We start from the raw sequence: 24494 nt of genomic DNA on the forward strand, positions 1-24494 counted from the left end.
CCCTTTTCATCGACCCATTTAGTTTGGTGGCGATTTAGAAAACCGCAGTCTGCCCGTCTTCTTCCTCCAGCGACGACACTCCGTCTTTCGACAAAGACGTCAGGGCGCGACCCGATCACGTGACCAGCCTCCCAGCATGCAATTCATAATTAACGGAAAAAAAACACACAAACGTTGAGTCAATTCGGACCGGAAGTTGCGATATGAATTAAACGTTATTTTCTTTCCCCCGGCCGTCGTCGTCGACCGCCTGTTTGCCTTCTTTTTATTGTTGGCGTTGGAGGGTCGGCCGGCCGGAAAGTGCCGAAGGGTTTCCGGAAAGAGCCGATCATTGGCGGGAGGGTCGGCTGTTCCCGATTGCTGACGCGTTACCCGTATGTAGTATGGGCCTCGTCCTCTTCAGTGTTGGCTTGTGTGTGTGAGATGGATCCCGAGAGTTGGTAGTATCTTTACTGGTTAAAAAAAAAGGAAGGGCAGGTTTTTGTGAATATTTTCCCTCCCCTTCGGAAAAAATCTAATTTACCTTTTGATCCACTCCACATACAACAGCATTGATGGTAATGTATGCAAGGAAACAACCGAGACTCAATGATGGGTAAAATGTTCAGGTTTTTTTTCTTGTTATTCTTTAAATCTCCTTTCCCCCCCCCCTTAGAATTTTTCCCCTCTTTTTGACAATCCGCCATTTTTGTTGTAAAACAAAATAAGTAGAAACTTGAGAAAACGAATCTCCCTCCCCTTCTGGGTGACCATTTTACTCTGAAAGATTTAAAATATATATATACCATTTTCTGCCGAGTTTCTGTTTCAAAGTTTAAAAAAAATGTTTCTCACCACTGCTGATGTGTTCATTTTCTGATTTTTTTCTTTGCAGGTGTCACGACAGGAGGGAATCCCAGCCCTATCAGGTATATTTCGCATAGAGTGAAACGAATGCCATTTACTTTAACGAAGGCTTGTGCGTCTGAAGCAGGCCTCACTACTCTACAGCTGGATTTGAAGGAGAAGGGGGGAATAAAACCAAACTTCGTTTTATAATCTTAGCCGAAAATGCCATTTAATGACGTTCGGACGTATTTCAATTCCTCTATTTTAGATTTCGTTGGCTTTTATAGTTTCTCCTTAGTTTTGAGTATGTGGTGCATATATATGCATGTAAATACGTTCTAAACTATCGGTGGGCCTAGGTTTCCGTGTGCAAATCATTTTTGCCCTAACGTTTTTAAAGCCGAAACGATTGAATATCGCTGTCATAAGACAAAATGACGTGTGCCTCATTTTAGACCCAATTGCTGTTGCAGTGAATTTATTAAAATTAATGGAATAGAACAGGGTGTCTTGTTAATGTTTTTTAAATCTAGTTTTTAAACTACTGTAATCATGAAGGCCAATATTAAAGGAGAACATTGTTGGACAATTGTGTGACTTAACTTCAACCAATGTTAAACTGACAGACCAATGAGAAGTAATACTTTATAGAAATCTAGTATAACACGGTAGCTTCACAGCGGCAGGGTCCCAGGTTCGATTCCTGACTTGAGTCACTGTGCAAAGTCTGCACATTCTCCCCGTGTTTGCGTGTGTTTCCTCCCACAAGTCCCGCAAGACGTTGGGTAAATTGGACATTCTGAATTCTCCCTCAGTGTACCTGAACAGTGTGGCGACTAGAGGCTTTTCATGGTGACTTCATTGCAGTGTTAATGTAAGTCTACTTGTGACAATCAGTTATTATACTGATTGTGACTGAGTTATACATAGTTGGACTTAGTTATGTGAAGAAGAATCAAACTAGGATCATCATGGAATCTATTTAAGCTACAGACTTGTTCAGGTTTATTGTAATTAACTATTTTGTTATTCTATTTCAGACTCTTAAATACCCATCAAAGAGTCACACCAGTAGCAGTGATCATCGTCATGACAAAACCAGAGAATCAGGAGATCCATCACCACCTTGCAAAATGCTGCGACGTTCTAACAGCCCTGAAAATAAACATAGTGATAGTACAGGACATAAGAGTAAAACCGTGCACTCCCATCGAGCCAGAGAACGAGACGGTATGTTTCTCTGCAGTCAGCATGCAGCAAGTCTTAGTTTTCTATAATTCATTACATTTTTGCTAATTATGTTGTGAGAAATACCATCGTGTAATATTTATGAAAGTTTGCTTCTTTGAAGTATTTGTGTATGCTTCCAGAAGCATTGACACAATATCCCAAGAAAATTGCAAATTACATTTTTGGATCAGCTGCTAAACTTGCCATCTGAAGTAAGTTCAGAAGCCAAAATTAACTGCTACAGGTTTGTGTACAGTGACAAATATAAGCCTTTTTTTTCTGAATGCAGAAAATCACGGAACATTGTGATGCGGACCAATAGGGTTATATTAGCAAACCAGGTTACAAATAAGGGAATGCATACAAAACTTTTACCCAGAGAGTGGCGAGAATGTTTTAACCTCTTGCCTCAACCTCCTGTAGCAGTTGATGTACTTAAGGACGGCGTGATAAGCATACGAGGGAGTAGCGGACACGATGTAATGATTATAGAGTTAATTAGGAAGGATGGGAGGAGTTGCAAGTGGAGCATGAACATGTTTTTATACTTTTGAAAGTTGAGGCAAAGTGCATTTGGAGCAAGATTCACACTGCATCAACATTTCCACTAACAGTATTGTTACAAACCAAATAGACCTTTTAAGAGCATTAGTACAGCTGTACCAAAGGTGTATCTTATCATACAGTCCTTTAGAACCAAAGCAACATTTAAGTTTCATTTTAATGCAACAAGCATTATAAGCATTTCACGGTAGTCCCCAATTTTTAAGCCTATTCTCTCAAATCTCATGGGTTATGTTGGTTGAGATTTTGATTTAAGTGCAGTTGGTTCTTGTGCATTTGACAGCTGGATCAGATTTCCAAGTTTTCATGTTGGTTTGTGCATAATTGAAACTATTAACATTATTAGATGGTGAACTAAATTAGCAATTATTTCAGTGTTGATTTAGTATTTTCAGTCTGAATTTTCCATCAGAGAAAGTAAATACATAGTGCTTTGTGTTGGAACGGGCATCTTTCCAATTCATCACCTTGATCTGCCCTTCGGAGGGATGCGGTCTGTCTGTCTCTGTCTGTCTAATTGTCATTGAGGTCTCTAGCACAGAAGAGGCCCTTCGACCCATCAGCTCTCCACCAGTCAAAAAAAACATTCTAAGTAGGCTGCACAGTAGCATGTGGTTAGCACTGTTGCTTCACAGCGGCAGGGTCCCAGGTTCGATTTCTGGCTTGGGGCAATGTCTGTGCGGAGTCTGTACGCTCTCCCTATATCTGCGCAGGTTTCCTCCGGGTGCTCCGGTTTCCTCCCACAAGTCCCGAAAGACGTGCTGTTAGGTGAATTGGAATTCCAAATTCTCCGTGTACCTGACAGGTGCTGGAATGTGGCGACTAGGCTTTTCACAGTAACTTCGTTGCAGTGTTAATGTATGTGTACTTGTGACAATAAAGATTATTTATTTATTTTTCTACTCATGGAAAAAGGAGTGATTTTGACACTCTTTGCCAGATTACTGAGATTAAGGCAAATAATTGGTGGAAGATATGGAATGGTGCCTTAGCTACCCATGTATCTTTGCCTCCACAGAAATGATGTCCACTGATGGAATAAAATACAAGTCGTTTTAATGATCGTTTTTGTATTAAACTAAAATTAACACTTTTGGGCAGACAAACAATCGATCAATTGGTTCTGTAACCAACTGGTACTTGTTTGCAGAAGAAATCCACTTGGACTTCCATCAGGAGGAAAATCTGTTACCCTCTGAATTTGTCATGCTTTCAATGGCCACTGTTAATGCATACACTGTCCATTTCCTAAACATGCCCTAACCTCCTTAATTCTTCTCAGAATCTTGCTACTCTGAGCAAGTTAGTAATATTTGGATTGAATAGAGACATCACAATAATTAATCGTGAATAACATTGTGAAGTGCAGTAACTGTGGTGTAGGCTAATGTGGCAATTATTCTGCATATGTTGTAGGAACAGAAGTCATCCATTCGGCCCGTTGAGTCTGCTCCACCTTTCAGTCATGGCTGATAGTTTTCTCATTTCCATGCCTTCTCCTCATAACCCCTGATCCACTTATTAATCAAGAGCCCATCAATCTTTGTCTTAAAGACACTCAGTGATTTGGCCTCCACAGCCTTCTGTGGCAAAGAGTTCCACAGATTCACCACCCACTGGCTGAAGAAGTTCTTCCTCATCTCAGTATTAAAGCATCATCCATTTAGCCCGAGGCTTTGCCCTTGACTTCTCATTTTTCCTAACAGTGGAAACACATTCACTCTGGAACATTATAGCGCAGTACAGGCCCTTCAGCCCTCGATGTTGCGCCGACCTGTGAAACCCCTCTAAAGCCCATCTACACTATTGCCTTATTGTCCATATGCCTATCCAATGACCATTTGAATGCGTTTAGTGTTGGCGAGATATCTAGGCCTCTCAGTAAGTTTCAATAAGATCCCCCTTCATCATCCTAAATTCCGAGTACAGACTCCGAGTCCTCAACCACTCGTTATATGAGAAGCTCTTCATTCCAAGGATCATTCTTGTGAACCTCCTCTGGACCCTTACCAAGACCAACACATCCTTTTCATAGTAACTTCATTTGAAGCCTACTTGTGACAATAAGCGATTTTCATTTCATTTTTCATCCTTCCTTAGATACGGGGCCCAAACCTGCTCACAATACTCCAAATGGGGTCGGACCAGAGTCTTTTACAACCTCAGAAGTGCATTCCTGCTTTTGTATTCTTGCACTCTTGACATGAATGCTAAAATTGCATTTGCCTGCCTAACTGCCGACTGAACCTGCAGGTTAACCGTGAAAGAATCGTGAACAAGGACTCCCAAGTCCCTTTGTGCTTCTGATTTCCCAAGTATTTCCCCATTTAGAAAATAGTCTCTGCCTCTGTTTTTCCTAACATTAAAGTGCACAACCTCACACTTTTCCACATTGTATTCCATCTGCCACTTCTTTGCCCACTCTCCTAGACTGTCCTTCTGCAGCCACCTGCCCCTCAATACTACCTGGTCCCTGTGCGTATCTTTGTATCGCCAACTGTTCACAGATACGAGTGGGTGATGTTACTTTAGAGCATTTTTTTTATAGGACATTGGGAATTCACCCTTGTTTTATAAGGTTTTTTAATGCACATGGGAACAATGTAACAGACAGATGGGACGTATGTTTGAAGTTGCTTCTGAAATCTTAGAATGCACAGAATCCTTACAGTGAAGAAGGAGGCCATTCGGCCATCGGGTCTGCATCAACCATCTGAAAGCGCTCTGCACTTATGTCACTCCCCCGCCCTGTCCCCATAACCCGTGCATTGATCGTGACCAATGCACCTAACCTGCACATCTTGAAATGAAATGAAAATGAAAATCGCTTATTGTCACGAGTAGGCTTCAATGAAGTTACTGTGAAAAGCCCCTAGTCGCCACATTCCGGCGCCTGTCCGGGGAGGCTGGTACGGGAATCGAACCGTGCTGCTGGCCTGCTTGGTCTGCTTTAAAAGCCAGCGATTTAGCTCAGTGAGCTAAACCAGCCCCTCTTTGGACTGTGGGAGGAAACTAGAGCCCCCGAAGGAAACCTACACACACATGGGCAGAGTGTGCAAACTCCACAGTCACCCAAGGCTGGAATCAAACCCAGGTTGCTGGTGATGAGGCAGCAGTGCTAACCACTGTCATTGTGACACCCCTAGGTCTCAGAACTGCTTGGGTGCCAGTTGGCATTGCGTTAAAATGTATGTATTTGTGCTCCAGCACCAAGGTTGACAACCAAGCCAAGGCTGTATATTAGTGTTCTAGCTCATCAAATTTGTTCATAGCTTGTCCCAGCTAGTCTGTTTCAGCACCGTTTGTAGAAAATCTAGACTGAATATTACTTTCTCATGACTATTCCAAGTTTGAAAAAAAACACACTCTGCTTTTCAGTATTCTTCACGGTCGCGCATGTTTCCCATGCCTCATTGGTTGCCCTTGGTACAGTACAGGTACCTGAAAATAAAACTTCTGTGCTCCAGTCACTTATTTAGTCTGTGGGAACACAGAATTTGCATTGTTAAAGCTCTTTGTGAACCCTTGATGTCTCTTGGGAGAGTTGTCCACAGCCCAGTGTTGATTTTGTGCTTCAAGTGTCCATACAGGAGTTAAAAGACCTGACACCAAATTCTCAATTTTTTTCTCATTGTATTTTATTCTGCAGCTTTCTAGTCAATCTAATTTATTTCTTTTCATGTTAATTTAAGTTGAAATAAATGACTCATTTTGATGTTCTCAACAAAAAGATGACCTTTATTTTTCTTTGCCTCGGTGCAAACACTAAGTGGCTGGGTTATAGAGATAGGAAATATCCTTCAGTTGTTCTAAACCTGTGGGTAGGGAACATAATAGGGGCTCTCCAATTGGCCATAGAGCTGTTGGTTTAGGGAAAGATAAATGTCGGGTAGGGTTTCTGTTCTCAATGGCGATCTAATAAACCCAGCTGGAAATGTGTCTGTGTAGAAATCATCTTGAATAGCCTACTTGACTCTTTTATGGAGCATTGGCAGTTGGGAATTTTACTAGAGGATGCTTACTGTCCTTGAAAAGTGTACCCCAGAAAGGAAATATTGCATTTTTAGATATGATGGGAGATGAGAAAATGTGTGAAAGAAGACATTTAAGCTTTGTCATTAGACTGGTAACTTTAAAAAAAAAAGTTGGCTCAGGTTAATCTATGTTTGTGCATATATGTAATAAATGTACTGTATTTGTTTCAGGGACCAGCTATTCTCCACAGGAGAATTCACATAATAACAGTACCCACCATAGCTCAAATTCACATTCTTCTAATCCTAGTAACAATCCAAGTAAAACTTCAGATGCAGTAAGTATTTCTTTTGAAATTCCTTCCTAAAGTGTCAGATATTTCATTTAAGGTATTAGGAGCTTTACATTTCAATCTATTCAAACTTACTCAAACAGCCTGACAACTGGCAAAAGTCTCAAACAACTTGAAATTTTCATCCTCCATTTTATATCATTGCAGACTGATCTAGCTTATGTCTTGAGCAATTAACTGTGAATGCAGTAAGTTTCAACTGGAATGCCACTGTTTGACAGGAAAAATGAGCTAGATTTGTTCAAGTGAAAACTGGAAAATAAATTATTTTTGGCTAAAATCAACATATTTACAATTGGATGTAGCGAAGTAAAAACATTAAACACTCCAAAATACAGAACTTCTGGTTTAAAAGAAATATTAGTACAGTGCAGTATAATCTTATCAGATGTCCTACAGCATTTGAGACCATTTCTTGAAGCTAAATGAACTCTAGGCATAAATAGTTTCAGATATACACTTAGACTTGTGATTTATGAATTGGATACTTGTCAAGCACAGAAATCAATCAAGAATTAAATTATTTACTTATCGCTACATTTTCTAAAGAACAAAAAAGCTGTTTGTAAACAAATGCCACAAGATCTGGACAATATCCAGACTTGGGCCGACAAGTGATAAGTAACATTCATGGCACAAGTGCCAGACAATGATAATCTCCAACAAGAGATCATCTAACCATCATCCTTTGACATTCAATGGCATTGCCATCACTGAATTCCCCACTATCAACATCCTGAGGGTTACCGTTGGATCGGCTGTATAAATACTGTAGCTACATGAGTAGGACAGAGGATCACCACCTCACTCCCCAAAAGCCTGTCCATCATCTATAAGGCACAAGTTAGCAGTGTACTGGAGTACTCTCCGCTTGCCAAGAATGCAGCTCCAGCAGCACTCGAGCTCAACACCATCCAGGTCAAAGCTGTCTGCTGGATTCGCACTCGATCCTTCACCGGCCAGTGGTAGCAGTATGTGATATGTCCGAGATGTACTGCACAAACTCACCAAGGCGCCTTAGACAGCATTTTGCAAACCCATGATTGCTACCATTTTGGACAAGGGCAGCAGACAAATGGGAACACCACCACCTGGAAGCTCCCCTTCAATCCACTCCTCATCCCGACCTGGAAATATATCACTGTTCCTTCACTGTCCATGGGTCAAAATCTTGGAACTCACTCACGAACGGCACTGTGGGTGAACGGCACTGTGGGTGTACATAGACTGCAGTGGTTCAAGAAGGCGGCTCATCACCACACTTTCTAGGATGATTAGGGATGGGCAACAAATGCTGGCCTAGCCAGAAAGGTCTACAGCCCATTAATAAGAAAATTGTAGGAACTCGAAATTCTACAATTAATGTGGTGTAGCAGTAACACATTGGGGTTACTTTTTTGTCAAATGAAAAGTGACAAGGTTTTGCCATTTTAGATTATGAGCGCAATTTAAAATAACCTTTCTTGGATCAATCCACAAAGCTAATATGTTTCCTGGCAAACACAGTTGGTATATTGTTGTCCCAGGAACCGCAGTGTAAGAATACATGTTGTTGCTGTTGCTGCACATCTAACTTAAATGGAGTGCTCCACAAATGAACACTCCATTTGTAATTTGAAAATTATCTATCTGATCTAATTTCACAGGAGGAATAAAGCAAACTAAATCTTGTTTGGGTAAGGGAAGGACGATTGTCTTCTAAATAATGAAAATTTGCTACTTTTTCTATATGCATTATTTAAAAAATCAAACCCAACTTTCTGAAGATGACAAAATGTGTCAGCTTTAGTGTAGACTAAACTAATATCTCTGTTTTCATTCGTTATCTTCAAAAGTTATAGTCCCCTTTCCAGCTCTCATTCATAAGTTTGCGTTATATGTTGTAGTTTGGATGTCCACATGCCAGATTATTTTTTATTTTTTGGAATGTGGACGTTGCTGACAGGACCAGTATTTGAATGGTGGCCTATGAACTGAATGGCTTACTAAATCATTTTACAAGCTGGTTTAGAGTCAATCACATTGCCGTGGGTCTGGAGTCACATGAAAACCAGACCAGGTAAGGGCAGCAGATTTCCTTTCTGAAAGGACATTAGTGAACCAGATGGGTTCTTACAGCAATCAATGATAAGTTTTGTGGTCACCATTCCTGCAATGAGCTTTCAATTCCAAATTTATTAATAGAATTTAAATTCCTCTAGCTGCATGGTGGGATTTGAACCCATGTCCTCGGCATATGAGCCTGGGTCTCCAGATTATTCGCCCTGTGATATTACCACAATGCCACCTCTTTCCAAATGCAGAGTTCACAATTAGATTGATAGAAATGAGTATTAGATATTGAATGATTTGTGTATTGTGCAGTAAGTTACAGCAAATTAAATCTTTTTAGTGTAGGCTGCTCATGTATTTTAAACTGCAATATATCCAAATTATTACAAGTCTCGTTTACAGAAGTCAATTTCCTTGCACCAGCACATGATGGAAAGTGCTTTCATGCTCTTCGTTCAAACACAAATTTTATATATTGTCAGTGAAGTGCTGTGTATGAACCGAGGCGGTTGTGCATATGACAGTCACGTTTACTAGCTGCTTCCAGACCAACAGAGGAGTATCATGTTACAAGGTAGTATTTCTGGAGTAGATTAGTTTGTCCATAGTTCAAAACGGGGTGGAAGGAGATCAAAAAATTACATGTTTAAAACTTCTCACTTTCTGGGGGTTTTCTTTTTTAAAAAGAAAATGAGATGTAGAAATTTCTTGCTGGGCTGGTGTAGTAGTCTGCTTCATGTGTTGATGGAAAAAATACTTTTTTATTTTCAAACCTTGAGGGCAAATATGTTGTTGCATATTGTGTTTCAATTTAAAATTGTTGATTCTCAAGTATAATTCAAGTTATTTACTTTACCTCTACTCTATTGCATCACCATCTCTCCAACTGCTGCCTCCACAACCTCTCTTCCACCTTTTGTTAATTTCAGGCAGTTTCCTTCATGTGCTACTTTTTCTGTGCCATGTTGGTGTCGGCATGGCTACTGTATATTAAAAATGTAAATGCATTTAATAATTAAAGAATATTAGAATTGTTTACATAATTTGACTTGCTATGGTTAATGCAGACATTAGGCAATCGATTTATGCACAAGAAAATCCTACAGTCATGATTGGAATGGTTAGTTAAATTGTTTAGTGACATGGCACGATTCTTAGCAGTTTTTCAGATTACCATAATAGTTGAAGTAATCTTCAGCATGCAACATTTTGTAAATACTGTACAAGGTATCAACATGGATTATGTGCTCAAGACCCGTGCTGTTAGATTTTAACTGAGTTTGGTGTTAACCTACTGAGCCAAGCTGGCATAACTGCAATGTGTGGCACTTGGTGCTACTCTGTTTACTTTCTGCTTAGTAGCACTCTTGTCTTACCAGAAGCTTCTCCATAAGTCACAAAGCTGTGAAAACATATAGTTTGTTTAAATTGTAATTTGTTGTCTGGGCAGATGTGCAGTGTATCTTTATTCTTTTATCATTGTATGAAGTATTACGCAATCTGCAGTAAATGAGTTAGGTAATGAAATGACAAACCTATTTAACCGTAATTTTAATGTGCTAGAAGTTTATTGTAACTTAAAATTGAGGTAGAAACTATTATCTGACTGTAGTATGCAGAAGAGTTGCTTCCATGCATTGAGTTGTGCAGTAAATCTAGTTTGAAGTTCATCTACGATCTACTTTTTTGTGTTTTTGTCTCTTGATTTAACTCTTTTTGTCTTAATATAGCCTTTTGAACCAGCTGATGACTGGTCAGAGCACATCAGCTCTTCAGGCAAAAAGTACTACTACAACTGCAGGACAGAAGTTTCTCAGTGGGAGAAACCCAAAGAATGGATTGAAAGGTGCATGTTTAGTTTTTGAAATATTCTGTAAAATATCCAAGTATTCTAAATGGGTCACAATAATAATAATATCAATGGTTCTTTGATTTGTCCAGAGAACAGAGGCAGAAAGAAGCAAGTAAAATTGGAGTTGTCAACAGCTTCCCAAGAGATCGAGATTACAGAAGGGAAACCTTGCAAGCATCTGCCGGCAGTGGGTTTACAAGTGGAAGTAAGTAACAGGACGTTTAATAAAGTAACAAACAGTTCTTGTCGCCAGATTCCTTTACAGGATTCACTTAACATGTGGGCTTTACTGAAATTCGTAGAATTGGAATGCAGTTTATTATATTCAAATTAGTGAACAATGCTGAACAAATATTTTGTTTGTACAATAAGAATAAACTGACTTGGTGATCTTGGGTTAGTAATTCTGGTGCAAAAATTCTGACATAGTCTTAAGGTTTCTAAATGGGCTTGAGTTGTACAGATGCTGAAATAAGGTTGTTTTCCTCCTTGTGGCTTTTTAGAAATGTAAATGTAACTTGAGTGAACTGTTGAAAGAAAAATAGGAATCTTCATTCTTTTATTTCCTATGGCTACAAGCTATCATTAAAGTTCCTCTTCCCTTTACCAAGTCATTTGTGGTCTTGGGGTGAAAGTAACCTGCAAGAGTTGCCAACTTGCCACAGAGCAGCTCCTCGGGAACTGATGACCCTGCATCTTTATTTGTTGCATGTTTAAAAGCAGTCTGAATTTTTACATTATGTTAAATAATTTGGGATTTAAATAAATGTCCAGGAATAGATTGATGTGATTTCCTGGTGCCCAGTTGATTATGGGAGATTGAGCTATGTTCAGAATTGGGTTTCTCTTGCATTGGCACACCCTTATCTAAACCAAGACATATGTTGAACACTTCTAAGGTTTATGTTCCAATGCATGCACTGGTCAGTGTTCATGTTTTGGAAAAGTGCTCAGATTAATTATCGCTGTTTATGTCATCCCGATTTAAATGACATTGTTGTTATGAAGCTGAAATGGCTGCAACCATTGCAACTGTAGAGCATATAAATGAAACTAAACAGATGATGTCACAATAACCATAAGATTCAAGGTCTAATGTATCCTGAGTAGGTGTTTTGATTCTAACAACTCTTGCATTTTAAAACTTTAATTATGAACAATTAAGGGGACTGTTAATAAATTAGCCAATAGTGCTCTAATAATCATTCTAATTTCAACATTTCCCCCTTTATTTTTTTTTGCCACATTTCCTTTGTGAATCATGAAAAGTGGAAGACAAGCATTCCAGCGGTGCCGGTAGTATGCTCTCCCAGAATATTTTGTCCCAGACAAACAGACACAATGACAGAGACTACAGACTGCCCAGAACAGAGACTCCTGGTGGAGCTGCCCCAGTGCAGCACCCCGTCAAACCAGTGGTTCTCCCAACTACAAACCCAAGCACTGTTCCTTCTAGTCCTTTTAGTCTACAGCCTGAGCATCAGCCAAAGAAATCCTTTGATGCTAATGGAGCAGCTACTGTACCGAAAGTGCCTACACCCACACCTTCCATCCCCATTCAGAAGACAGAGAAGAAAGGTGCGTATGCTGGGGTATATTTAACTTGTTTGAGTTCATGCACGTTTTTAGTTCACTAGTGACACTAAAGCTCATTATTACACAAGTGCTCATGTGCTAGTTTGAAAACGCTGAACTGAAACAGTACTAAAAGTAATCGACTTCTAAGTATCTAGACTCATGAAATATTATAACCCACTACTAGACTTGGATTAGTAGTAAATTTCTAAAACACTAACTTAGTTTCTGTTCATCTGGTTGTAAAATTGGGGTGAAATGCCAAGAATGCGAAGCTTTTATGGTAGGTGTACATGCATGATTGAAGGCTTCTTTGCTAATAATGCACTAAGTGAAAGAAGATTACATACATTGTTACAGTGCTTGGTTTTTGGTAATGCAACTGAAAACCAGGTCTCAGAGGGCTTTACAGCCGATTAAGTATTTTTGAAATGTAGTCACTGTTGTAATGTAGGAAGATGTATTAAGATAATACTGGAAGGAATTTTGTTGAAAAACAGACTGATTAATTTTACCATTAAATTTGTATTCCAAGTGAAATTGTCACTTAGGTATGTTTATGTGGAAAGGTTAGAACATGGGTTTAATGCATTATGAGCCATCCAGAAATTGAGCTCACTGCTATAACTTCAGACTGCATGCCACTGATCTTCGTGTACCTTAAAGCATGTGCGGAGTACCTTGTGTTTGAATAAGCCTCTCTACTTCAGAAAGCTCATGCTCCGGGCCAGAATCCATATGCTGTTTTTTCTATTTATTCAGCAATATGCAAAAAAGATGATGAGCGACAGTAGAGATCCTGAGTTATTTCACTTTTGTGTGTTTACTGGGACTGGGTTCCCTTGTCAACAGAAAAATTCAACTACCTTTCATCCTGCCTCTCAACTGTATTGTGCTTGTTTTAAAAGAAAAGTTGCTATTATAATGGAAAGACTTCCGGGCTGGTTGAGGTATTTGTGCTTTGCTCCTGTTGGAAAATGTAGAAAGTGAACACTTGGTCACAGACTGAGCTCTGGAGTTGGGGGAACATAGGATTTGCAATACTACACCACATGGACTGCAGTGGTTCAAGAAGGCAGCTCACCACCACCTTCTCAAGGGCAATTCGGGATGAGCAAGAAATGCTGGCCGAGCCGGTGAAGTCCACATCCCTTTACTGAATTTAAAAAAAAAACTTGATTGGCTTAAGAAGTATAAATAACGAGGGAAGAAGAGCAGCTCCATTAGTATGTTGTCCTCTCATCTGGTTCATCTGGTTCTCAGTGGCAAGCAAAGAACCCATTTAGCAATGGTGCACTTCAAAGTATATGTATAAAGTTTTAGAACATAGCATTTTAAGAATCGGTTACCTTTAGTAGGGCACATGCTGAGGTTTGATGCTCAAAAAGTTCATACAACTCGTGGCCTATAATTAGAAAAATATATAGTGTAATTATATTTAAGAACAAGTACTGGTAAAGGAATGTTGTAGTTTAATCATAAAAGCTATTCAATTATTGGCTGCTTGAAGCTAAGTATTTGTTAAAAATGTTGGAACATTCCGTAGACATTTGAAAAGTATCTATTGTCAGTCACAAATGACTCAATAACCAACTGACCCAGAGGGCATAGTGCAACTAACATTTGGAGAACAAACAAAATTGTAGCATAGGAACAGTTCCTTCGGCCCTCCAAACCCGCGCTGACCATGCTGTCCATTTGAACTGAAAAGCCCTACCCTTCGGGGAACCATATCCCTCTATTCCCATCCTGTTCATGCATTTGTCAAGACGCCCTTCACCATTGTAACTGCTTGCACTACCTTCTCTGACAGCGATTTTTCCAGGCTCTACCATCCTCTGTATATTTAAAAAAAACTCTTACATCTCCTTTAAACCTTGCCCCTCACACTTTAAACCTATGGACCCTAATAATTGACTCTTCCAGTCTGGGGAAAACACTGTTTACTATCCCATTCTGTCCATTGCCCTCTTAATCTTGTAGACTTCTATCAGGTTGCCCCTCAACCTCCGTAGTTTCAGGTTTCAGTGAGAACGAACCTCGTTTCTCCAACCTGACCTCATAGCTAATGCCCTCCATACCAGGCAACATTCTGGTAAATCTTTTCCTAACTAAGGTTCTAGAAATTATAGAATTTACAGTGCAGAAGGAGGCCAAGAAAGTTGCAATATGACTTGCCAAATTTTAAACTCAATGCCCTGGCCAATGAAGGCAAGCATGGCATGTGCCTTCTTGATGACCTTCTCCACCTGCGTTACCGCTTTCAGTGACCTGTGTATCTGTGCACCCAAATCCCTCAGCCTATCAATGTTCTTTTTGAAAAATATTTTTATTCTCCATTTTCACATTTTCCTTCAAAATTTACACCCCTCCCCTCCAACAAGCAGTAAACGGTGACAAATACAAAGTCAGTACCCTTAACATCAACAACGATCCCATCCTCCCACCACCCCAACCAACGGCCCACCTGTCAATATAAGCATCAAATAAAACAAACCTTCCCACGGTGGGGAAAAAAAACAAAGGAGAAAAAGAAAATGGAGTCTGGAATCGCCGATGGTCACCATTAACCTATAGAGCCCCACCCCCCATCCCCAACTCCTCCCCTCCACTTCCTCTTGTAAAACTCCTCCCCCCCCCCCACCCACCCACCCACCTCACCCCCGTTCACTGGCCGGATTACACCGGTCAGTGTGGAGGCCCCTGCCGGGTCTCTTTCCCCCTTGCCCGGCCCCAGGAAAACCCAGAAGTCCCCTTTAGCACATAAACCTCGCATATACACCCACACCCTAAAGAACCCTCATTACTACTGAAAGTCCCATTTCTTCCGTTGTCCAAATATACACAACGTTGGCTCCTTGTAGCCCATACACCAGCCATGCAGTGAAATAAAAAATACAGTCATGAGGCTATATCGGTACATGACCATTTCTCAATTCTACCACGGTCCTTCTGCCTTTGCAAATTCCTCCGCTACTTCCGCCATCCCAAAATAAAAGTCCTTGAACTTGTAGGTCACCCTCAGCTTCGCTGGATGTACAATGCCGCACTGCACCTTGCTAATGTACAGTGCCCTCTTCACCTGGTTGAAGGCAGCCTGCCTCCTCGCCAGCTCCACCGTAAAGCCCTGGTATACACATATACCAGCTCCAGCCTACTTCACCACCCGCTTCTGCTTAGCTCACCATAGGACGTTCTCCTTTACACTGTACCTACGGAAGCACAAAGCCACTACTCTTGGCGGCTCACTCGCCTTTGGTACAGGCCTCCACGACCGATGAGCCCGATCCAGTTCATATCGGGAGGGATCCTCCCCCCTCACCCAATAGTTTCGCCAACATTGTGGCAAAATACTCAGTTAGCCTCGGTCCTTCCACTCCTTCGGGCAGCCCCACAATCCTCAGATTCTGTCGCCTGGATCTGTTTTCCAGGTCTTCCATTTTCTTCGGAGATCCTTGTTGATCTCTATCCCTTTCCGCATCTCCTTCCCCATTGAGGTAAGTTGATCACTGTGCTGCAATAATGTCTCTTCCACTTCCTTCAGCACCTCGACTTGCTCCCGCACCTCTGCCACTGTGCTCGACACCGCTGTTCTAACCAGGGTGATCGCCTCCTCCACCAGCACTTTCAAAACCGCCCCCATTTCCTTCCTCATTGCCTCCATATGTTTTATGAACTGCCTTTCGAATTCCACGGCCATCACCTCAGTTATTTCTTCAGCCGCAAGCAATGCGGCCTCTCCTGGTACTCCAGCCTCCATTTTCTTTACCGACCCCGCGGTGACCTTTCCACTCCGCGACAGACTTTCAGCTGCTTTTTTCACGGCCGCTCTTTTACTGATCCTTGACATATCGCTTCCCTGTGCTTTCCCCCGACATTTGCTGCCTTCGCTGCCCCGAGGACCGGGCTTTAACCCCCGACAATGCCGTTCCCAAACGGGAGCCCTCCAGTGCGCCGCTGCCTCCCGCCCGCTGTCACCGGAAGTCCCGCCTGTCGATATTCTTAAGGGTTCTGCCATTTACTGTATATTTTCCCGTCTGTATTAGACCTTCCAAAATGCATTACCTCACATTTGTATGGATCAAACTCCATCTGCCATCTTTCTGCCCAAGTCTCCAACCTATCTATCCTCAACACTATCCTCTGTTTCCAGCTTGCCAGCTCGCCTCTGATGCCTTGCGATTTCATCTTCTGTACCAGTCTGCCATGAGGGACCTTGTCAAAGGCCTTGCTGAAGTCTGTGCAGACAACATCCACTGCCCTACCTTATCAATCATCTTTGTCATGTTCCTATCTTTTTGTTGGAGCGAAAAACAAGTTGTATGCTGTTTAATAAAATTGTGCTCCAAACCTGAATGACCGTAGGCATGTGTGGAGTCTGCACATTCTCCCCATGTCTGTGTGGGTTTCCTCCGGGTGCTCCGGTTTCCTCTCACAGTCCAAAGATGTGCAGGTTAGGTGGATTGGCCATGATAAATTGCCCTTAGTGTCCAAAATTGCCCTTAGTGTTGGGTGGGGTTACGGGGATAGGGCGAAGGTGTGGGCTTAGATAGGGTGATCTTTCCATGGGCCTGTGCAGACACGATGGGCCAAATGGCCTCCTTCTGTACTGTAAATTCTATGATCTATGATCATGTCCAGTAAATGTCAGAGAGCAAATTAATTCTGAGGAATTCTCATAGCCCTGGATATAGAGGGATAAACGTTCGTTATTTATGGGTTGAAGATTTATGGTTCTGTTTGATAAGCAGTGCCGGAAGCACAATGGTCCAAAATTTGTTGGAGTGGGGCATCTCATGGCATGTTCAGTTCAATACCCTTCATTTCAAACTTATTTTATGGCTCAAGTTGCTGTTCACCTGAGCTGAAAATAGCACGATAAGGTCAATGGGCATCTGTTGAGTGATAGCCTATCTTCTTAACCAATAAACCATTAAGGGTAGAAAGAAACGGGAATGACTGAGAAGGAAATAGTGTAAATCAGAGTCAAATTAGACATAGAAAGAATAGTTTTTAAAAAAGTGAGAAAGAGAAAAAACCTCGTGAAGAATTTGCCTGCATGAATGCAGTGACATGTTTTCAATTGTTCTGTTGGTACAGAGAGATTGAATGATATTGCAGGAGTGTGCAGGTTTAAAAAAATTAATTTGCTGGATGTGGGCATTGCTGGCTAGGCCAGCATTTATTACCGAGCTCTGATTGCCCAAAAAAGTGTTGATGAGCGGCTGCAGTCCACTTTGGTGCGGGACACCCACAATGCTGTTGGGGAGGGAATTCCAGGATTTTGACCCAGCATCTAAAGGAATGGCAATATATTTCCCAGTCAAGATGGTGAGTGGTTTGGAGGGGAGCTTCCAGTTGGAGGTGATCCCATCTGTCTGCTGGCCGTGTCCATCCAGATGGTAGTAGTTGTGGGTTTGGAAGGTGCTGCCTAAGGAGCCTTGATGAGTTCTTGCATCCTGTAGATGGTACACACCGTGTGTTGGTGGAGGGAGTGAATGTTTATGGAAGGGGGAGCAATCAAGTGGGTTGCTTTGTGTTGGATGGTATTGAGCTTCTCGAGTGTTGTTGGAGCTGCACTCATCCAGGCAAATGGAGAGCATTCCATTACACTCCTGAATTGTGCCTTGAAGATGGTGGACAGGTTATGGGGAGTCAGGAAGTGAGTTACTTGCCACAGGATCCCGAGCCTCTGAGCTGCTGTTGTAGCCACAGTATTTATGTGGCGAATCCAGTTCAATTTCTGGTCAATATTGACCCCAAGGATGTTGAAAAGGGGTATTTGGTGATGGTAATGTCATGGGGCAGTGGTTAGATTATCTTTTGGTGCTGGTCATTGCCTGGCACTTGTGTGGCACAAATGTTACTTGCCAGTTGTCAGCCCAAGCCTGGATCTTGAGCAGGTCTTGTTGCAGTTGGATATGAACCTCCCAACATCCATAACCATCTTCCTATGTGCTAGGTATGACTCCAACCAGTGGAGGGTTTTCCTTTTTCATTCCCATTAACTCCAGTTTAGCTTTGGCTCCTTGATAACTCACTTGGTCAAATGCTGCCTTGATGTCAAGGGCAGTCATCTCGCCTCCCCTCTGGCTGAGCACTTTTGTCCCATGTTTGAACCAAGGCTGTTACGAGTTCAGGGGCTGAGTGACTCTGGCAGAACCCAAACTGTGCCATTGAACTGGTTATTGCTGAGCAAATGGTGCTTGATAGCAGCATTGATGATTCCTTTGATCACTTCACTGATGAGCGTATATATAATACTGGAATAACATTGCTAGGGGGTGAAGCACATTCTGGAGCACAAGTCTTCAGTACTATTGCTGGAATATTATCAGGGCCATAGCCGTTGCACTATCCAGTGCCGTTGGACGCTTCTTGATTTCAAATTGGTGGAAGACTGGTATCTTTGGAGGAAGCAGAGATGCATCATCTACATGGAACATTTAGTTCAAGACGATAGCAAATGCTTCAGCCTCCTTCATCATGGCTGCCTCCAGTGTGTTTAATTGTCCACCACCATTCACAACTGAATGTGGCAAGCAGTCTTGTGATGTCAGCTTCATCAGGTTGACACCTCATTATTAGTTATGTCCGATGCTGCTCCTAGCATGTCCTCCACCCTTTATTGAACCAGTGTTGATAACTTGGCTTGGTGGTAATGGTAGAGTGGGGGATATGCCAGGTCATGGGATTACAGATTGTGGTTGAGTACAGTTCTGCTAGTGATGGTCCACAGCACCTCATCGATGCCCGGTCTTGAGTACTACAAATCTATGCTATTTAACACATGTGGTCATTTCACACATCACGATGGAGGGCATCCTCAAGGTGAAGGTACCAATGCTGCCATGGATAGATGCATCTACAGCAATCAAGTTGGTGAGGATGAGGTTAAATATGATTTTCCGTCTTCTAGTTCCCTCACCACCTGCAGCAGACCCAGTCTAGCAGCTCATTAGCTATGTCCTTTGGAACTCTGCCAACTCGGTCTGTGGTGGTGCTACCAACCATGGTGATGGGCATTGTTCCTCACAGAACATTCTGCACCCTAGCCACGATCTATGCTTCCTCTTAAGTGTTCAAAATGGAGAATTGCTAATTATTCAGCTGAGGGGGGGGGGGGAGGGTGGGCGGAGGGGAGGAGATGGTAATCAGCAAAAATGTTTTCATTCCCACATTCCATGTGATGTTATGCCATTTTGCGGGGTCAAGAGTTGATGTGTTGATGTTGAGGACTCGCAGGGCAATTCCCTCCTGAGGTTATACTCCTGTGCCGCCACCTCTGCTCGATTTGTCCTACCAGATAGTGATGCCTGGTGCCTTACGATACGGTGTGAGTATGACTGTCAGGCTGTTGCTTGACTAGTCTGAGCAAACGCGCTCAAATTTGATGCAAGCCCCCATATATTAGTGAGGAGGTCTTTGTAGGGTCGACAGGAGTGGATTTTTTACTTGTCATTTCTGGTGCCTAGGCCGATGGGTGGTCCGTCCGGTTTTATTCTTTTTTCTTGACTTTTTAGTGGTTTGATACACTGAGCGATTGCTATGCCATTTGAAAGTCAACCACATTACTTTGTGTCTGGAGCCACATATGTGGCAGGCCAGGTGAGGATGGCAGATTTCCTTCCTGAAAGGACAAGTGAGCCGGATGGTTTTTTACAGTGATTTCATTGTCAGCATTAGACTAAATTTTAATTCAACTTTTTTTTTTAAAGTACCCAATTCTTTTTTTCCCATATTAAGGAGCAATTTAGCATAGCCAATCCACCTACCCTGCACATCTTTAGGTTGTGGGGGTGAGACCCACGCAGACACTCTGAGAATGTGTAAACTCAACAAGCACAGCGACTCTGGGCCGAAATTGAACCCGGGTCCTCTGCACCGTGATGCAGCAGTGCCAATCACTCTGCCATTGTGCCATGCCCGATTGGAGATTTGTTTTGAATTGAACTCCAATTTTACCACCTGTTGTGCTGGGATTCAAATCCAGATCCCAGAGTATTATCCTGGGTCTCTGGATTGCTAGTCCAGTTACAATACCACCACGGTTCCCTGCTTGTTACGAGAAGAGTTGCCAACCGGTGGCATTAACTTTCTGTGGCAGGGTTGGTATGTACTTGCTGCGATTCCCTAAAACTAACCAGGAGGTTAATGACTAGCTCCGTTTCTGCAAAGTGAATGCAGAGTGGCACCATTTGTGGAAGTTTTCAACTGATCAGGTGTCATTCCTTGCCCTGAAGTACTGCATTAATGAAGGTGCTTACATTAAATTCATCATTAGTTTTCCAACAAATCATGGGCCATTGTGATGAATTGTCCCAATCTGTCTCCATGGCAAAATGATAGGGATAAGGATCCGGGAGTAATTCAGAAATGGGGGAGATGGGAACAGTGACGGATAGCTTAGTTCAAGCGAGTTGGTTTTCAGTTTTTTTTAGTTGGAGAGTTTCATGTAGAGCATGGCAATGGCAGCTGAATGCTATGCAGATTGAAGGGAAGAAAGATGCACAGAAGACTAGAATCGCAGCAAACTCGTGTTTGGGATGCAGTATGGGGTCATGAGGAAATGGAAAAGAGTGGAATAAGGCCAATAATTTTTAGTATGTGTTACAAAACCACTGTATGCCAGCAAAGATAAATGTGTGGGTGAGCAGAACAGGTTGAATTTGGCAGATGGTAATTTAGGACTTAGTTTTCTGTTTGCTTCGTGGGTTCCTCCATTCAGCAGTTATAAGTCACAAATCATGGCAAGAAGGGTCGGCAGAGCCAAATTTCTGGTTATTTGCGTTTCTCTAAGTTAAACCATGAGAATTGTGAAAATCAGTAGAATGCTTTATCTTGAACCTTTATCCTGAACCTGTGTCTAATGGTGAGCTTAAGTTTTCTACAAAAATAGCTCAGATGTAAACAGGTTTTCTGGCGCTTTGTGTTGGCCAATTGATGAACTTTGTTTTAGACAATGTCTGCTAATCTAAATTGTATTTTTGCTGTGTACATAGTCTCCTTTTTAGCGGTTTAATTAAATTAAAAGGCATTATAATTATGCCAAAACATGTGTAGAACCTGTTTACGAAAAGCAAATTTTTGGAGCATGTTTTCGGAATGTTTTGAGGTGTCAACCTAGTGAAGCTTTAACACAGGACTACTTGCATCCCAAACAGTGGAAGCAGCATACGATGCACAGAGCTAAGCAATCCCACAACTGGTGGGTCAGATCAAAGCACTGCAATCCTGCTGTTGTCCATGAATGGTGGTGGATAATTAAGCGCTTAACTGGAGGAGAAGGCAGCACAAGCCTTATCCTTCGTGATGGGGATGCTCAACACAGTGCAAAAGACAAGGCTGAAGCATTTCCAACCACCGTCTGCCAGAAGTACTGAGTAGATGATCCAACTTTGCCTCCTCCTGTGGTCTCCAGCATCACATAATCATTCCATGTGGTATCATGAAACGGCTGAAAGCATGGGATACCACAAGCATGTCAGCAGCAATACTGAAGGCTCGTGTTCCAAAACTTGCAGCCCTGGTTGGAACACGGGACACACCTGAACTCCAGGTGGGAGTGACTACTCTTGACATCAAGGCTGCCTTTGACCAAATGTAGCATCAAGGAGCCCCAGCAAAACAGAAGTGGCATTTGGGGAAAAGTCCACTTGTTGGAGCCATACCTAAACTCAAAGGAAGATGCTGTGGTTATTCAAAGTTAGTTATCTTGGTCCCAGGACATCACTGCAGGAGTGCCTTGGAGTATTTTCCTCGGTCGAACCATCTTCAGCTGCGTCATCAATGACTTTCCCCAATGTTCAGTGCCACTCCATAATTTGAAGTATCTAGTGCCTGCAGGTATCTCCAACAACACCTAAGAGCCTTGACACCAGCCAGAACTAAATAGGCTGCTGGATTGGCACCCCCTCCAATCAACTTCAACATTTCCTCCCTCCTCCACTAATGCACAATGGCAGCAGTGTGTACCATGTACGAGATGCTCAATCAGTAACCTGCCAAGGCTCCTTCGACAGCACCGTCTCAACCTGTGACCTCTAACACCTATATGGACAAGGGCAACAGATGCATGGGAACACCACTGCCTGTAACTTGGCCTCCAAGTTGCACCTGCCCTGTCTTGGAAATTATTCGCACTTCCTTCACTGCTGGGTCACAGTCCTGGAAAACTCTCAAGAGCAATGTAGATGTACCTACATCCAACCTGATTTGGCCATGATTGATTGGGGGATGTTACTTCAAGGAGTGACAGTGGATTGGCAAAGTGTGGGCGAAGTGCAGCAATTAATTCTGTCTGGCACAAAAGTAAAACCGGAAAGGTGGCCGAACCATGGCTTACAAGGGTAATTATAGGTATCATTGGATCCAAAGAAGAGGTGTACAAATTGGTCAGAAAAAGGACAGACCTGAGGATTGGGAGCAGTTTAGAATTAAGCAAAGGAGGACCAAGGGATTTATTAAGAAGGGGAAAATAGAATATCAGATTAAGCTTGTGGGAACATAACTGACAACGCTTCTATAGGTATGTGAAGAGAAACAGATTGAAGACAAATCTAGGTCCCTTACAGTTGGAAATGGTGGGAGTTTAGAATGGCTGACCAACTAAATACATACTTTTGGTTCTATCATAATAAAGGAGGACACAAATAACATACAGAAATGTTGGGGAACATGGTGTTTGATGAGAGGGAGGAACTGCAGGAGATCAGTTAGAAATGGTATTGGGGAAATTGATTAGATTGAAGGTCGATAAATCTCCAGGGCCTGATAATTTACATCCCAGAGTACTTAAGAAAGTGGCCCCAGAAGGTTATCTTCCAAGATTCGAGAGACTCTAGAACTGTTTTTCAAGGTTGGAGGGTAGCTGATGTAACCCCACTATTTTAAAAAGGCAGTTAGAGAGAAAACGGGGAATTATAGACGAGTCAGTCTGACATCGGTGGTGGGAAAAATCTGGAGTCCATTATAAAAGATTTAACAGCAGAGCATTTGGGAAACTGGCAGGATCGGGCAGAATCAGCATGGATTTGCAATAGAAAAATCATGCTTGACAAATCTACTGAAATTCTTTGTGGATGTAACTCATGGTTTTGATGAGAGGGAGCCGATGGATGTGGTTTATTTGAACTTTTTTAGAATGCTTTCAATGAAGTTCCATGTATCAATTTAAAATGCATGGGTTTGGGGGTAGTGTATTGAGGTGGATGTAAAATTGGTTGGCAGACAGGAAACAAAGCATGGAAAACTAGTCTTTTTCCAAATGGCGGGCAGTGACTAGTAGATTACTGCACGATCAGAGCTCGGACCCCAGCTACTCGCAATATATACATGAGTGTACCTGGAGCAGTGTGGGTCCTACCACCCAATATCACTATTGAATGTGGATGCCAAGTTGTTGCCTGAGGTTCTGGCCTCGCGGATTGAGGGTTGTATGCCGGAGGTGGTGGGGGATAACAAACTGGATTTACAAAAGGGAGGCACATGTCGGTCAACATCAGGTACCTGTTAAATGTCATAATGATGCCCCTAGAGGAACGGAATATGGAGGTGGTGGTGGCGATGGACGTGATGAAGGCCTTTGGTCGGGTGGAGTAGGAGCACTTGTGGGAGATCTTGGGGGTGGGGGTTTGGGTTTGGGCAGGGGTTTGTGGATTGGATCCGATTGCTATACCGAGCGCTAGTGGCGAGTGAGAGAACAAATCTGGTGAACACTGGGTATTTCAGGTTGTCCCGGGGGACGAGGCAGGGATGCCCACTCTCCCCGTTGCTTTTCGCCTTGGCGGCAGAGCCAATGGCGATGGCGCTTAAGAGCGTCTAGGGGTTGGAAAGGGTTTGTGCGAGGGCGGTGGTGGAGCACAAGGTGTCCCTATATGTGGGCGACCTGTGTATATATAGGACCCACTGGAGAGCATAGGCGGTATTACGAACATTTTGGTGGAATTCGGCTGAATTCTGCCGTATAAATTAAACATGGGAAAGACGCAGACGAGAAGGCTGGGCGAATTGTCTTTTAGGGTAGTTGGGGGTGAGCTTTAGGTATCTTGGCATCCAGGTGGCATG

General features: G+C 42.4%; 1 protein-coding gene across 3 annotated transcripts in view; it reads left to right on the forward strand.

Annotated features, from left to right (window-relative positions):
* The first annotated feature begins 380 nt into the window (after nt 1-380).
* Nucleotides 381-24494, forward strand: part of waca (WW domain containing adaptor with coiled-coil a) — a 148928-nt gene continuing 124814 nt past the window's right edge. Inside the window, exons 1-7 of one of the 3 annotated variants that reach the window (XM_038798211.1) lie at nt 381-595; nt 875-908; nt 1869-2058; nt 6828-6934; nt 10732-10847; nt 10943-11058; nt 12123-12431. In XM_038798211.1, the coding sequence (XP_038654139.1) occupies nt 555-595; nt 875-908; nt 1869-2058; nt 6828-6934; nt 10732-10847; nt 10943-11058; nt 12123-12431 (913 nt within the window). In that variant the 5' untranslated portion in view covers nt 381-554. The remainder of the gene's footprint in view (nt 596-874; nt 909-1868; nt 2059-6827; nt 6935-10731; nt 10848-10942; nt 11059-12122; nt 12432-24494) is intronic. The other 2 variants (XM_038798212.1, XM_038798213.1) reach the window with 2 other exon arrangements.

The sequence above is a fragment of the Scyliorhinus canicula genome, chromosome 5 (genome assembly GCF_902713615.1).
Source record: "Scyliorhinus canicula chromosome 5, sScyCan1.1, whole genome shotgun sequence".
Lineage (NCBI taxonomy): Eukaryota > Metazoa > Chordata > Chondrichthyes > Carcharhiniformes > Scyliorhinidae > Scyliorhinus > Scyliorhinus canicula.